This window comes from Dunckerocampus dactyliophorus, chromosome 19, assembly GCF_027744805.1.
Source record: "Dunckerocampus dactyliophorus isolate RoL2022-P2 chromosome 19, RoL_Ddac_1.1, whole genome shotgun sequence".
Taxonomy (NCBI): Eukaryota; Metazoa; Chordata; class Actinopteri; order Syngnathiformes; family Syngnathidae; genus Dunckerocampus; species Dunckerocampus dactyliophorus.
Window position 1 is genome coordinate 11,236,192 of NC_072837.1, and position 14,601 is coordinate 11,250,792.

The window sequence follows — 14,601 nt, forward strand, 5'->3', positions numbered from 1 at the left end:
CAAATGTACCTTTAGTTGTCACAGGCATTAAAATGGATCAATAAACTGAAGAAACAAGGGTGGTTTAATCATTTTTCCCCAGGACTGTATGTGATTAAAGTTCTTGAACCTCGCCACGAAATACCATCACGTCCTCACTTTAGCCAGAATGTTATACCAGCACTTCATGAAAAAGCTAAAAGTGATGTTGTCAACGAGCGATCACGTGTCCGCTATTTCACTTAGGGCAGATGGTTGGACTTCACGTGCAACAAAGAGCTATTGACTGTAACTGTAACCGTCCATTACATTTCACCACAATGTTTAAACAATTGCTTAAATACAACAGTTTACTTTATTATCATTGTTCTATTTAAAAAAAAACTCACCCAAATGGGTCGCTTTTATTTTTTTTTTTAAGTTCTGTTGGCATTTTTAAAAACAAAAGCATTTGAAGTCTTTTTTTTCTGCCTTTTTTGTACCGAAAATTAACCAAACCGAGCATTTCAAGAAACTGAACCGAACCGAACCGAAATTACATTTCAGTGTACCGTTTCACCCCTAATTACCACCGCCATGAAAGGAGAGGTGTGGAAACATGCAGAACACTTCCACAAGCATGCAGCCCAGCCTTTGAGTGGCAGGAGTCAGGATAGTGATAGACACTTCGCCTTCCCGGTGACATACTTGAACCGGGTGTGTCCAAAGTGCGGCTCAGGGACAATTTGCAGACCATGGCTCGCTTTTTGTTTTTTTGGGGGGGCCCGTGGTATATTGTAGAAATAAAATCAACCTTAAAAAAAGGGAGAAAAATGTAGTAAAAAAACATAATGTAATGAGAAAATGCTGAACTGTTGATACTACTAACATTTGTCTGTACATATACGTATAACATACTGTATACATTTTTTTAAAAATGACCCGCACATGTGTCATGGTTGGTTATGCGAATTAAATGATGACATCATCTAAACACATCCCCGCAACCCAACACCACAAATAGATTGCAGGGCTGTGGAAACGCTGCGGAAACACTGAATGCTTTTCAGGTTTTGATAATGTAACCACCTCGCGTTCTTGTCTGTGCCGCCACAATGGGTGTGCCATGTTTATGGGCTTGTACTACGTACTTGAAAACCCATTCTTATGGCAAATGTTGATAGAAAATCGGAGGGAACAGCGTTGGCGGAGATGTGCTGTATGCCCTCTGAACAAGTCGTATATACACACCACACAGTGCAAATACTGCTCTACAAGCCGACCAATCACAGCCTTTGGGGTCTGTGTCGCCGCAGTGTGAGGTTATTTTTTGGAGGTGCATGTGATGCTACGAAAGTGACTTTGCAGTGGGAGGGGTGAGCCGTTGTAACCGATTTATTACTTCTTTTTTTTTTTTTGCTACACAGAGATTCTGAAACTGCATTTTTTACACCATGGTAAGCTGTGCCCCATGAGAATAACGTCTTTGCGGAAACACGCTGTCAGGGCCCGTCAAGGAGAACATTCTAAAATAGATGCAACTGTTAATCCACGTGTCCACCATTATCTAATTTAAGACTATTATACAGCATTTTAAGGTGACATAAAGACATATCCAACTGTTAACTCCCATGTCCATCATTAATATAAGACACGGCGTCCAATTTCACTTCATACTTCCATGCAGTTTACAGTTTGTCTTGTCTAATTTATCAGTGTGTTTACAGTCCTTATGTTGACCGTGTTACTCATTAAAGTTCCTTGTTTTAATTTAGTTGTCTTCTGTTTCTTTGTGTTGTGGGTATTAAAAATGTATGTTCATGTCCAGCATACATCCTGTCTAGGGATGCTCCTGTCAGAGTTTTATACTGCTGATACTGATCATCCAGGACTGAAATTGGCCGACATGGATTAATTATACAGTTTTCAGTTTATTTATTGTGAGTGCTGTTGGCCAGGGGTACAGTATAAAAGGGGAAAAGTCAGGACAATTCCAAGGTCCCTTGACTGCCAGGGGGCCAAACAAATAAAATTAGTAATTACATTAGGGGTGTAACAATTCATTCACTACATCGATTTCTATTCCTACGATTCAACTACACGGATCTGGGTTCTCTAATTTCCATTCAGGACGACATACAGTATATATCGATCTAACATTGTTTAAACGGCAATCAAACGATACTAGGAAATGAAGCATTGGATTTAAGCATGGCAGGCTTTATATGGATGTTTGTTTTTTTAAAAGGACTTTCAATAACAATAAAGACGTTAAAACCATGGAGGACCGAGACACTGTAGGTTTTCTTTCCAGCCAGTTTCTCCAGCAGGTGACTTAATTTATGGGTTCCTCACCTCAGATTGAAGGAGGTGTTGATCGTTAAAATCACCTGCTTTAGTGACTGGCTGGAAAGAAAACCTACAGTGTCTCGGTCCTCCATGGCACGAGTTTGACACCCCTGCGTTAAACAATACTCTATTAAGTCTGCCTGTCTGTGACATCGGTATGTGGTGGTCATGGGAGTTGTAGTGGACCTGTGAAACTCAGTTGATTCGCTGTACGGAAACGTCACCACCATATTGGATACGGCAAAAGTCAAAGCGGAGAAGATGCCTCATTCATGTGCTGCATGGAAGTGTACGACTCGTTTTACTGCCCAAACCAAATCCCAGGCAATAACCTTTCACAGGTAAGACTTAATGACCTTTGATAGTATTTAACCCATAGACTGCATGATTTGGCCATTATTACATTGTTTTGAGAGCATAATTTGTCGACCTTGTGGAAAACACTGTATTCCCACGCACAATTCATTCAGTCATCTCCCACTCTGTCACTGTTTTCAGACATACTCGCCTACACATATGCACATACATGAAACATGTCCGTCATGAATGTGTATACCTGACACACACGCATACACAGACACACACAGTGCTGGCAGAGCAAATGTGAAGTGATGAGATGAAGAATGTGGGATAGTTGACATCACTTGATGTGGCTGACTGTGACTGGGTGATTGAATAAGTGTAACATAAGCATGAGTAATAATATGTTCATTCGTCCCGTACAGGTGAGAAAGTTTCGACATCTAATTGAAGATATCATACCACATTCATTTGCTAATGACAATTCGCACAATGTCCCTCACCTTTGGGTGCAAAGTGCAGGTTTGGATTGCACTATGAAGAAAAGTGGGAGGAGGGCGCTGCCCAAGACGTTAGTTAGGGCAAGACACTACACTGCACGCAGGGATCACTGTGGGCTGCAGTAGTACTAGCCACAGGTGATCGCCTTTTTTTAATCAGCATTGAAAGGCATTTATTGGCATGTGCCGATCACGTGATATTTCACAGAAATTGGCCAATACTGAGCGGTGGCAGATCGATCGGAGCATTGCTAATCTTGTGTATATCAATGCTCTTATTTCATATATCAGACGATTTATCGATTATCGGCCAATGTATGGATATCGGCTTTTTTCAGCCCCCAATATCGGTGTCGGCATCGGCCCCAAAAATCCCATATCGGTCTGGCTCTCGCATACAAGTTGTGATGTTGGCGGTCTGTCTCGCCACTGTACTGTATGTCATACAGAGGTACACATCCTGAGATTCCAGACATTTCGAAGCCAACTAAGCGGAGAGTAAGACTGCAGCCTACAATCTACATGAGCAACCACTTTAGAACTTTAAATCCTCTGATAGTGTTTGTTAGTCTGCATAATGAGGTGGGCCTAGGCAAGGTCAGCCATTATGGAACACCACTGAGCAGGGAGGCTCAGTGTGTAGAAAGGCACTGTACTAATGCAGAACTGCTGACAGGTCTGTCCCTGCTAGGTTTAACCAGAGCCACGTGGCATTCAAGTAAGGCCAATCCAGACACTTCTGGCCAACAATTGTTAACACTACAGCTGTCAATTGTGGTATCCAGTAAGAATACAGTAGAATATGGCTGAAATTACGCAATTGTGGCAACTGCTTTTTCACCACTGTGTAAGGTTCTCAGCAGTGGCATTTTGACGTACTCATTATACCGATGATGACCATGCATTTGACACCCACAACCTTTCAGACTCCAAAATAATCCACAGTCAAAATAATGACCATATTCCATCGAACAACGGCATGAATGGAGTGAGCCCTTTTGTCAGTCATACATCTCTTTGTCTCGGTGGGTGGAGGCGGCGTTCAAGGGCCACCGAACAAGTGCGAAATCGCAACGCTTGACAGAAAACAATCAGTGAAGCATAAAGACAAACGTAAAAATTGCAGGTTTATTTGAAACAGTGGTACATGTATGCTTTACAGTTTACCTGTATTATCACATATTTATTAATTATTACAGACAAGATGTATTTTTGCGGAAACAACGGCTAAAATTTTTTTTTAAACCTAAAAATCCACAAATTTGTGACAAATCCAACTCCATCTGACCCGTTTTTACTGCTGTGAGGGTTTTGACTTTGCATTCTTTCTATTGATTCTACAGTATCAGAACGATCACATTACAGTCATTCCATGATTTTTTTTTCAATTGCAGATATCGTTTTTAGAGAATTAGCAGCCACTGAACACCACCATTTTCAACTGATCTGAACGCAAAACAACATCACCACCGATTTATCGCAAATACTCACTGACACGTCGGCTCGCCAGGATGACTGAATCAGGCAGGGAGACTCAAACATGCACACACACAATCACAAACCAAGCTGACAATTCCGAGAATGACAGGTCACACCCAAAAGTTGGTCCCTGTGAGCCGCTCCTGTGCATGTGGGATGTCAGGGATGGACCGGGAATGCACAATGTTTCCCATGGGATCAGTCAGTGCTGGAGATGAATCGTCGAAGTGTGTGTGTGTGTGTGTGTGTGTGTTGGAAGAGGGGCTTTAAACACACCACGCTTCACCTGGTATGCAGGGCCCCTTTGAAACGCGCCATGTGAATCACATCAAAACAGTCGTTCCTACTAGGGATGCATACACAAACTCGGTATCGAAATGGAACCGGTGCCGACGTCAACAGCTGTAACTGAGTTTTTTTTTTTTTTTAAGTAACTCGCACACACGTTTCTCCGCAACACAACACTTCCTCATGATCCACCACTAACAGCCAGGTGCTTTCTGAACATCAACATACACCACAAGCAGGTTGTTCCACTAACTTCATTTCGCTCAAACACCCATGAAAAGGTAGTCTAAACATCGCCACAATTGTTTCAATGAAGCTTCAATTGTGATGAATGGATGAACTTAAAAGTACTGGAACATCTTGCAATTTTTTGCACATTTTGCCCACTATTTGTTATTAATTGCATCATTTTGTTTATATGTTTAAGTATTTAAATTACTACTCTTTTCAACTTGCGTGTCAATCATTGTTTTGTTTTGTTTTTTTAACCATACAATACATACATAAAGTAGCGGCTCCGTTTCAAATGAACGATTTGGCACCGGTATCGAATAATATGCAAAGGATAGCCAACCCCAATCGTTACCATAGCAACTCTTTATGCGTCCTTTATGTACTTTGGAGGCTTTTACAAAAATAGTTTCATTAAGCCACAATGAAACCAGTTCGATTACAAAACGACTCAAGACACATATTAAACGATATCGTGCGCAACAACTCACAGAAGACGACAAAATTCGCTACCTTCAGCCCGGGAACGATCACAGAATTCAACATGATAAAAGTAGTAATAAACTGTAGCATATTAATGACATGTACCTGTTATATCGCACTGGTTAGCAGGCAAAAAGCAGAAAAAAATGTTGACTTCCTGTTAAAAAAAAAAATACAGTCAACCTTGTCTGTTTCTTTAACGTTAGCTTAGCTAAGCAGAGATCAGCTACGAGTGACAGAAAGGAGGGAAAACGTCATGCATTCAAATGGCGTTGGAGAAAAACAACAAAAGCGTTCTGCAGAGTACCCGGCCATTAGTGAGCGAACCAACATCCCCTCTTTTGGAGACTTTACAACCAAATCAAACACAAACCAATCAAACTACGACCGGCGGCTTTGCAATGTCTTACTTATTTGATTCGGCGGTCGCCGTCTAATTCCTGAACTTCGTGCTGGCGTTGAATACGTTGACGTTATTACAGCGGTGACGTTATAAAGTTGGGACAAACGCAACGTTTATTCGTGCGACGGAGCGCCGAACCGAAACATATCCAGTCGAGGCTATTACCCCGCCAAAAAACAGTAAAGACATTGTTTATTCGCGGCTCCATTTAAACTAAAATCACCCAAGTGGAAGCTGCAGGAAATAGTCCGATACTCCACCTAAGCTAGCTTCAGCTAAAGCAACAAAGTATGAAACAAAGAGAAACAGGAATCGTTTTTTGCATCACATATATGAGCCTTGCTGCTGCTGTACTTACCCAAAGTATACGGTAAATCCAAATTGGGGTAAAACGGATTAAAAACTCCTCGCACCAAAGTTCCGACTTAAACCAATCTTAATATTTACAAAAAGCCACTCCGACAACGTCTGACGTAGACGTGCATCGCCCGCCTTCTCCTCAAATACTGGTGACTTGGGAAGGCGCGAAGGTCTCTCATTGGCCAGTTGGGCGTCATTTCAAACCGTTCTGTGAGCTGATTGGTTGGCTCTTGATTTTTAACTGTAGGGAGGTGCGCGCGCTGAAACATTGCTGCACCAAACTGAATGACAGGCGGGCGACACTGCAAATGTGAAGTAAATAGCATGTAGCACTATAGTAGACACATTGATATTTAATATAATCTACAATATATATAATACATCTAATATGTATAATACATATATTTATTTTTATATAATATGTATATCTTATGTGTATTTCATACAGTAGCTACATTATAGTACAACATACAGTATATATGCATATAAGACAGCACACAATAGTAGCATGAACACAGTATGGGGTGAACAGATCCATCCAAATATTGATAGTATCGATACCAAGGGTAGCATCGGTATTCGATTGATATTTGAGTGAGGAGATCCATATTCTTCAGTTCTTGTCTCTTTATTTTCACAAATATCTTTGTTTTCAGTCGTAAACGAGATGGCCGCGGCGCTCCTCGCGGATCTTCATCACATGCACACGAATGGAGAGGCGACAGTGCGATGGGACCCGGTGGGAGACAAATATAACGCCGAACGATTTGTGATTTGTTTTGAGGAGGCATTTTTATGACGCAAATGTATTACTCTTTTGAACTATTGTTTTCAGAAGCCAAACTCTTTACTTGAATGACCCAGCAACTAAGCAGAACTACGTTCCTCGTCAAGGAAATCCAACCAGAACTGGACTCGCGGGACCAAATGGGGGGGTAAGTAACTGTTGATATAGTTCACCGCTGATGGAGACGTCATACAACTTCATGTAAAAAAAAAACTACCCAAAATCCCTTTAAATTTTAGTTTTTTCATCTCGTAATTAAAACTTTATTATTGTAACATTCTAATTTCTTCCACAACCCAATTTTCCAAAAAGCACAACTTTGTTTTGTTTTTAAAAGCATCACAACTTTTACAAAGTTTTTCTTTAGTATTTCAACTTTATGCTCCAAAATGATACTTGCTATTTTCATAACATTCCAATGTTATTCTTGTAAAATTACAACTTTTTCCTCACTAGATCACAATTTTTTTTTTTATATTTTGATGTTATTTTTGTAAAATTACTGCTGATTTTTCGATTTTTTTTCCATAGTCAGATTATATTGTAGAATGGTCCGCGGGCCGCACTTTGGACGCCCCTGGTGTCAAAAATAGGCATTTTTACGGCTTTATATGGATGCATCCATTATTCGTGATTTTATTGCGCCGCCGCCAGTCACCAGAAAAAAAGGACGTTCACGTCTTGTATTGCAATTTTTATTCATCTTGCTCAAACAAAACAATGTTAGCATATAAGAAAAAGACTAACATGAAAACAGTACAGTACACAATGTGGATGTCAAAAGAGCACGTCTGGAAACCATCCTCCGAAACTTGCGGTGCCTTCAAACTCAAAATCCCCGCTCGAACCTTCTGCAAATTCCCCAATCCATTCCCCCTGTTAAACATGACACGTGCTTCCATCATTCCACTGACAACAGACGAGTCTCTACACTCGATTCCAAACTAATGAAAGAAAGATCGTTGTTAACCAGACCGAAATGGCATGAGGGACTTCCGATTGCGTCGATCACCCGCGGACCCTTGTAGGCCTCATGTGTCCAATGATTGTACTCCGTAGCGGGAAAAACAAAACAGTCACAACTCGGTGAAAAAAAAACAATAAGTGGATCTTGTTGCACAGATGTTTCCTGGTGGGGAACAGTACTGAGGTCATTGAGCGCTCCCTTCAATTGAACATGTGATGGACAGTTTGTTATTACTAGTAGTATTGGTAGTAGTCTTACTAGTAGTCAGCTATTAAATGCAACTTCGGAACAAGGCACAAACCACATGGATCAAAAATGTTTCTGCTTTGAAATCTCTTGACACTGATGATAGAAAAATAAGGAAGGCGACTTGATTGAGTATGATTGTTGAATCCTTTGGTGAGCTGTGAAGTGTGTGTGTGTGTGTGTGTGTGTGTGTGTGTGCCTAAAGTGCAATCAAAGCAGGCTTAAGTACAGGTAGCCTCTTGGTTGGATGTTTGAATAAAATCGTGGCTCCAAGGATGAAATGACTACTTAAAAGGACGGGGTAAATACACAAATCTGATAACTTAACGCATCTTTTTACAGCCAAAAATGATAAATACCCAGGCCCATTACCCAGTTGCGAGTTCAAGTGTATTTGTATTGATTGAATTGAATATCACCAGGCTGGAAAGGACACAAGAAAGTGGCAAAACGATAAGATTAACAAAAATGTAGCTTTTTTTTTGTTTTTTTTACAGTTTGAGAATGATTAATATCCCTGATCTTATTCACTAATTTTGAGGAATGAATCTTTTGTTTAAAAAAAAAAAAAAAAAAAAGGGACGTGGTTATGCCGAACAGTCTCGAGCAGGGGTGCCCAATTTTTTTATTGGCCCACGGCACATTAAAAAAAAACTGAAGTCATCAAATGTGGCATATTCCACGGAGTGTCGCGGACACTAGGACGCATCCTTCTCACTGGGTTAGCACCATAAAGGCAAATTCCTGCTTTCGCCTTAATCCTGAGCAGTGGAGTTTGAATGAATGCCAGAGCAGGAACGTCTTTTTCTGATGCCAACTTTTGCGCACCCAAAACATTGTACACAATGTCCACATTGTTGGGGGGGTCCAATTTCAGCCAGACTACACAAAATCGCAAGACTTTGTATGATTTGAGTAAGTGAAAGCCCTCAAAAATTCTATTGAACGTATTCCTTACACCTTACAGTTGACTTAAAGCAAATTACGGGTGGTTGTCGCAGTGTAATACATAATACAATATATAATATATAATGTAATATGTCATATCTAACTAGAAAAATTTCAGCAGGAATTTTGAATGAGGACCTTGTGCAGTATGGCCTGTAGGGTGGGTTCCAAATAAAGTGGCCGTTTCCAAGTTTGCTTGTCAAGTACAGCGCCATGGTTACACAGAATGCCACCAACCACAAGTAGGGCTCTAACCAGTGATATAACACCTTTGCACGGTGCGGGCACCCAATAAAGTGGCCCGTTTTCAACTTTGTCTGATAATTACGTTGCCGGGGTTACACAAAATGTTGCACAGCATAAATAGCACGCTACCTGCGATCAAGATCTTTCCAGTGATATAACGTGTGTGGCGCTTCTTCGCACCGTTTGTCCCGCATTAGTTGATATATAATAAATATGAAATATGAGGACTAGAATGGGCTGCTGTGCTTTGCAGGCCCATAATAATATATCTCATTAATAATGAATTCATTGGATGTTTACAATATGCCGAGGGCCAATAAAAAAAAAACAAAAAAAAACGCACTGACCGGACCTAAATAACGACTAGAGCTTTCTTTAAACCAGGGGTGTCCAAACCTTTCCCAGCGAGGGCCGCATAGTGAAAAATGAAAGCATGGATATGCTATGAAGTTTGATTTATTTCAAGAAAAAACTACATCTCAGCTTTGTGATTGAGGGGAAAGAGAATATTCGTGTGAATGTCTCCCCCCATTTAAAAAAAAAAATCGAATATTTCAACTTTCTTCTTCAATAATCTTCAGAAAATGTATTTTCATAATATTTGGACTTTATTCTGATAATATAACCTTTTCCCACCCCCAACCCCAATTTTCAAACGTTACATTATTTTGTTTTGTTTCTCATATTACAACTTAAAAAAAAAACACACTTTTTCTTTAATATTTGAAGTCTGTGCTACTAAAATGACCATTTCTAAAAATATATATATTTAATATTAGAGTTTATTCTCGCAAAATTGCAACTTTTTTTTCTCCTTATATTTTGACTTTATTCTTGTAAAACTACAGCTGTCCCCCCCCCCCCCATTTCAACTTTCTTCTTGTAACTATGACTTTACTCCCATAATATTTTGACTTTATTCTCATAACATAACTCTTTCCGCAACCTAATTTTCCAAAAATGATAACTTTATTCGTAGTTTTGTTTCTCATAGTATTGACTTAAAAAACAAACACTTTCTTCAATATTTCACCTTTTTGCTACTAAAATGACATTTTTTTTCCACCCATCCATTTTTTATGCTGCTTCTCCTCATACGTTATTGTTTGTGACTTTTTCTCTTTAGATTACAACTTTTTTCTCTTCATATTTTGACTTTATTCTTGTTACATTTCTGCTGATTTTTTAAAAGTTTTTTCTTCACGTATATGCCGCGGGCCATTAAAAAAAAAACAGTCGCGGGCCACAAATGGCCCCCGGGCTGCACTTTGGACACCTCGACTATAAAGTGTTGCATCCATTACATAAATTTACAAAAAAAAGTAGTAAAAAATAAATACAGTATATAGGGTGTTTGGGCATGTTTTAAATCTTGTACTACTATATATTTATATATTTGTTTGCTTTAAGGCAAAAAAGAAAAAAAGCACTGTAGTGAATGGCACCTGGACATCCCCATGGAGACCCTCACAGTTCTACTTCGTGCCCTCGAATAGTTGTTTTGTATCCAACATAAAAAGCAAAAGGACTAATGGAGATAAAGATCCAGCTTGAAAATGCGGTTCATCAATGAAAATCACGCTCTTTAGTTTGCGAACGGGCAGTGACATCATTGCGCACAGTTGTTTCCTGTCAGAACGGTCATACAGAAACACCTTTGATGCTTGGGGACGGGAGGGTGGGGGTGATTAAACAGTAATGCTACACTTATTGCTTGTCATAAACGTGGTAGTGGATGCAATTTCTTGGCAGACGTGAGACCCCACTCCAAAGAACTCCACGCAAAGGACGTCCATCGACATCCACCGCGCTCACATTGCATGAGACGTGTTTGCAAAATAGCACTTCTTCTTTGCTAAAGCGCTACCATGGCTGCCAAAAACAAATGAACCCTTATCGGAAGATGACTATGGAGCTACTTGATATGACCACTGATGTACACGCTCAAACAGTTTCTCGAAATAATCTTTCTTTTTGAGGAAGACGAGTGGCGGACTGCCCCATACGCACGCATCCACGCACGTAACGCTACCCCTATGGCGTTATGGGGAAGGGGGAAGTATAGCATTTTCCATCCAACGCTCTTAATAAAACATGCCGTTTGATAGAAAATCACTGCTGCACCGACGATCTTTACAGTATCTTTGATGAGTTCCTTTTTTTTGTATTTTTATCAGGACAAAAAGAGTAATTGTTTTGTTTTTTTTGCATAAAAAGACATGCGCTTTTTCTTCCAGACTGCCGAGTCCTCCGGGATGCGACATCCCCAGCAGGAGAAGTGAGGAGGAAGAAGAGGAGAAGGAGGAGGAAGAGGAGTCCCGTCATCGAGGGACGATGCTGCGCCGCCCCAGAAAGTCCCCCCGCTCAAGTATGCGTGGTTTTTGTCTTCATTGTCATCACCGCTACCGTGCCATGTCCTAGACTGACCAAAGTCGGGTCACGTGGGCTTGGATGTGGAGAACAGGGAGTCCGGGATGCCTCTTCTATGCTGTACTGGACCTGCCCAGTTCCTCCCTGATGGCTGAAGAAACACGAGAAGACACCAATGACTGCAAACTCCTGTGCAGGTTCTGCATTTGTTGTGTTATTTTGCACGACTGACTTATGTTGCTCAAACAATTGTATGCAATAAAGGGAATGATTGCATTATTTCCAGGGTGTCCAGAATGCGACTCAGCACATTCTAAAATTATGAACAACAAAACAAATACAAAAAAACCCCCACTGACGACAGCAAAAATGGTACATCGGCAGTCATTTTACAAGAATAAAGCCAAAATATTAACAGAAAAAAGTTATAATTTTATAAGAACAATGTAACATTACAAGGAAAAATTTTCATTTTAGTAGCATTATTTTGAAATATCAAAAAAAGACATTTTTTTAAGTCATAATATTATGAAAAACAAACAACAACGAACAAAGTCCCACAGAAAACATCTCATTCACCACAAGTGGGTAATGATATAGAAATATGTGATAATCGGTCAAATGTACAGCGTTCACGACTTTATGCTTCGCTGATTATTTTTTCGTCAGGCGTTGAGATTTTGCACTTTGTCTTTGAACGCACCACGGTTTCTGTGAGAGGCAAGAGAGTGCCAAAAATAGACATTTTTATGGCCCTAACCCCTGGAATGTAACACCCCTAATAGGCACGTGTGTATGTATTTGTAATGTGTTCACAATTTCATAATAATAATGAAATAAAATAAACATATATATATATAAAATACAAACACACATAAATAATACAGTATATAGTTTTTTTCCTTCAGAAAATAGGCCCTTTTCCCTGCACGAAACACAGTATCTCATTCACCCTAAATTGGTAATAATGTATAAAACTGTGATAATAATGAAAAAAGATAATCATGATGAACAAATTAAAGGCTAAATCATTCAAGTATCTTGAAAAATAGTGTTATCGCCAGTGCTGACGCTATACTTACCTGGTATCGGATCAGTAGCGAATGGGCAGCATCGCCCATCCCTACTTTAACTACTACTTCAACAAAAGTGAGCACATTACAGCAGTTTCTATCAAAGTGATACGTAAAAGACAAAAAGGAAAGAACTCTTCGATTTACCATCGATGAGCTCCGCTTTTAGCTTCGACAGCTCCTTCCGCATCTCATCCAGAATGTCCTAAAGTGACAAAACAAAAAGTCATACACTGGAAGCGTGACGGGCGGCATTGACCTCAGTCACATGACATGCGGAGACACGCTGTTAGACTTTGAAAACCCCTGAACTACTGAATTACAAGCCTGTGTTGCCAGTCGGGACAAATAATACTCGGCAACAAAGACATTGTTCTGGCGGAATAATATTCAAATGTTTGTCACACTTAAATGTTTCAGATGAAACAAATTGAAATATTAGTCAATGACAACTTAACACAAAATGGAGTTTTTCCATGTTTTCGTGTCAAATTATATTTTTAGAATGTGCCTTGGACACCACTGATATATATAAAATATAATATATATGTATCTATAGATGTACACCACCAGCCAAAAGTTTGGAGACACTTTCCCATTGAATAGCATGCAAAAGTGTCTCCAAACCTTTGACTGGTAAAATCGCAATTATGCCTAAGATTGTCATAGTTCAACAAGTATCGTAAAGCAGTGGTCCCCAACCTTTTTTGACCCACGGACCGGCTTGTGTTCCCACAGATCTCCCGTCGACCGGGGGAGGGGGTTTCGTACATTATAGCGATCTAATTTATCTTATTTATGATGTATTGTGTAAAACTAAGACATGAATAACATCAAATTAAAAGCACAAAATGAATGCCGACCCACCGTCCACCAGTTCAAGTTCCAGCCAAGTTTTTCCAGAGAGATTATTACATCGCTGTTTTATGTGTGTGGTAAAAGGCAGTGCGCTAGCATGAATTAACTTGAAACAAATGTGCACATTAGCACTAATAAGTCATCAAAACTTACCTTTATGCATTCCCACATAGTATCAGCATTTGACGCCAAATATGAGGTGAAAGAAAAATGGTAAAAATACAGTAGTAGTCTATCTGTACGGCGTGAGATAAAGTTAGCACTTGCACGACGGACATGCGTCAAGTGAGATGGATGTAACAGAGAGAATCCGGCCACTGGAAATGATTTTTTCTTTCTGTGCGGCCCGGTACCAAATGACCCACGGCCCGGTAGGTACCGGGCCACGGCCCGGGGGTTGGGGACCACTGTCGTAAAGTACATTTTTGCAGCCTTCCCCACATGGATAAATGTTTTCTGATGGGAAGGTAATGTGGATAGTGACGGATGAGCTTTTACGGCTTCCATAAACCACCAATAAAACATTACTATGGAAATACAGTCCAAAAAAAATATATATATATATATATATATATATATTTTAAAAAAACATGTTCACCCACCTGTTTCAATCTGTCGTAGTCAACACTTTCCGTTGGTACACCATTGGCACTTACAGATGCAGGCGTTGGAGTGGATCTAGGTCTGCAAGAAGAGTTGGAGAGTGTGAGAGTTAGTACATTCAATGTAAAATAAATTAAAAAAAATGAAAAGGA

At 39.9% G+C, this 14,601-nt stretch overlaps 2 protein-coding genes and 1 long non-coding RNA gene across 15 annotated transcripts in view; 1 reads left to right on the forward strand and 2 right to left on the reverse strand.

Annotated features, from left to right (window-relative positions):
* lbr (lamin B receptor) overlaps positions 1 to 6,510 on the reverse strand; it is a 25,990-nt gene extending 19,480 nt beyond the window's left edge. For 2 of the 8 annotated variants that reach the window (XR_008566965.1, XM_054761862.1), the window contains exon 1: positions 6,350 to 6,510. The gene's annotated coding sequence lies outside the window, so the exon portion shown is untranslated. Of the gene's footprint in view, positions 1 to 4,598; positions 5,201 to 5,693; positions 5,971 to 5,998; positions 6,306 to 6,349 lie in introns of those variants that run through there. The other 6 variants (XR_008566964.1, XM_054761857.1, XM_054761863.1 and 3 more) reach the window with 5 other exon arrangements.
* Positions 5,806 to 12,148, forward strand: LOC129172285 (uncharacterized). 2 transcript variants are annotated; one of them, XR_008566969.1, is made up of 4 exons: positions 5,806 to 5,905; positions 7,008 to 7,090; positions 7,187 to 7,286; positions 11,783 to 12,148. It is a non-coding gene; the product is annotated as an uncharacterized LOC129172285 (long non-coding RNA). The 2 variants fall into 2 exon arrangements; XR_008566968.1 differs by lacking the exon at positions 5,806 to 5,905 and adding an exon at positions 6,630 to 6,666.
* The window catches only part of enah (ENAH actin regulator), a 102,392-nt gene continuing 96,295 nt past the window's right edge, over positions 8,505 to 14,601 (reverse strand). For all 5 annotated transcript variants that reach the window (XM_054761854.1, XM_054761853.1, XM_054761852.1 and 2 more), the window contains 3 exons: positions 14,449 to 14,530; positions 13,136 to 13,193; positions 8,505 to 12,066 (listed from right to left, as the gene is read on the reverse strand). In XM_054761854.1, coding sequence (XP_054617829.1) covers positions 12,029 to 12,066; positions 13,136 to 13,193; positions 14,449 to 14,530 — 178 coding nt within the window. In that variant the 3' untranslated portion in view covers positions 8,505 to 12,028. The remainder of the gene's footprint in view (positions 12,067 to 13,135; positions 13,194 to 14,448; positions 14,531 to 14,601) is intronic.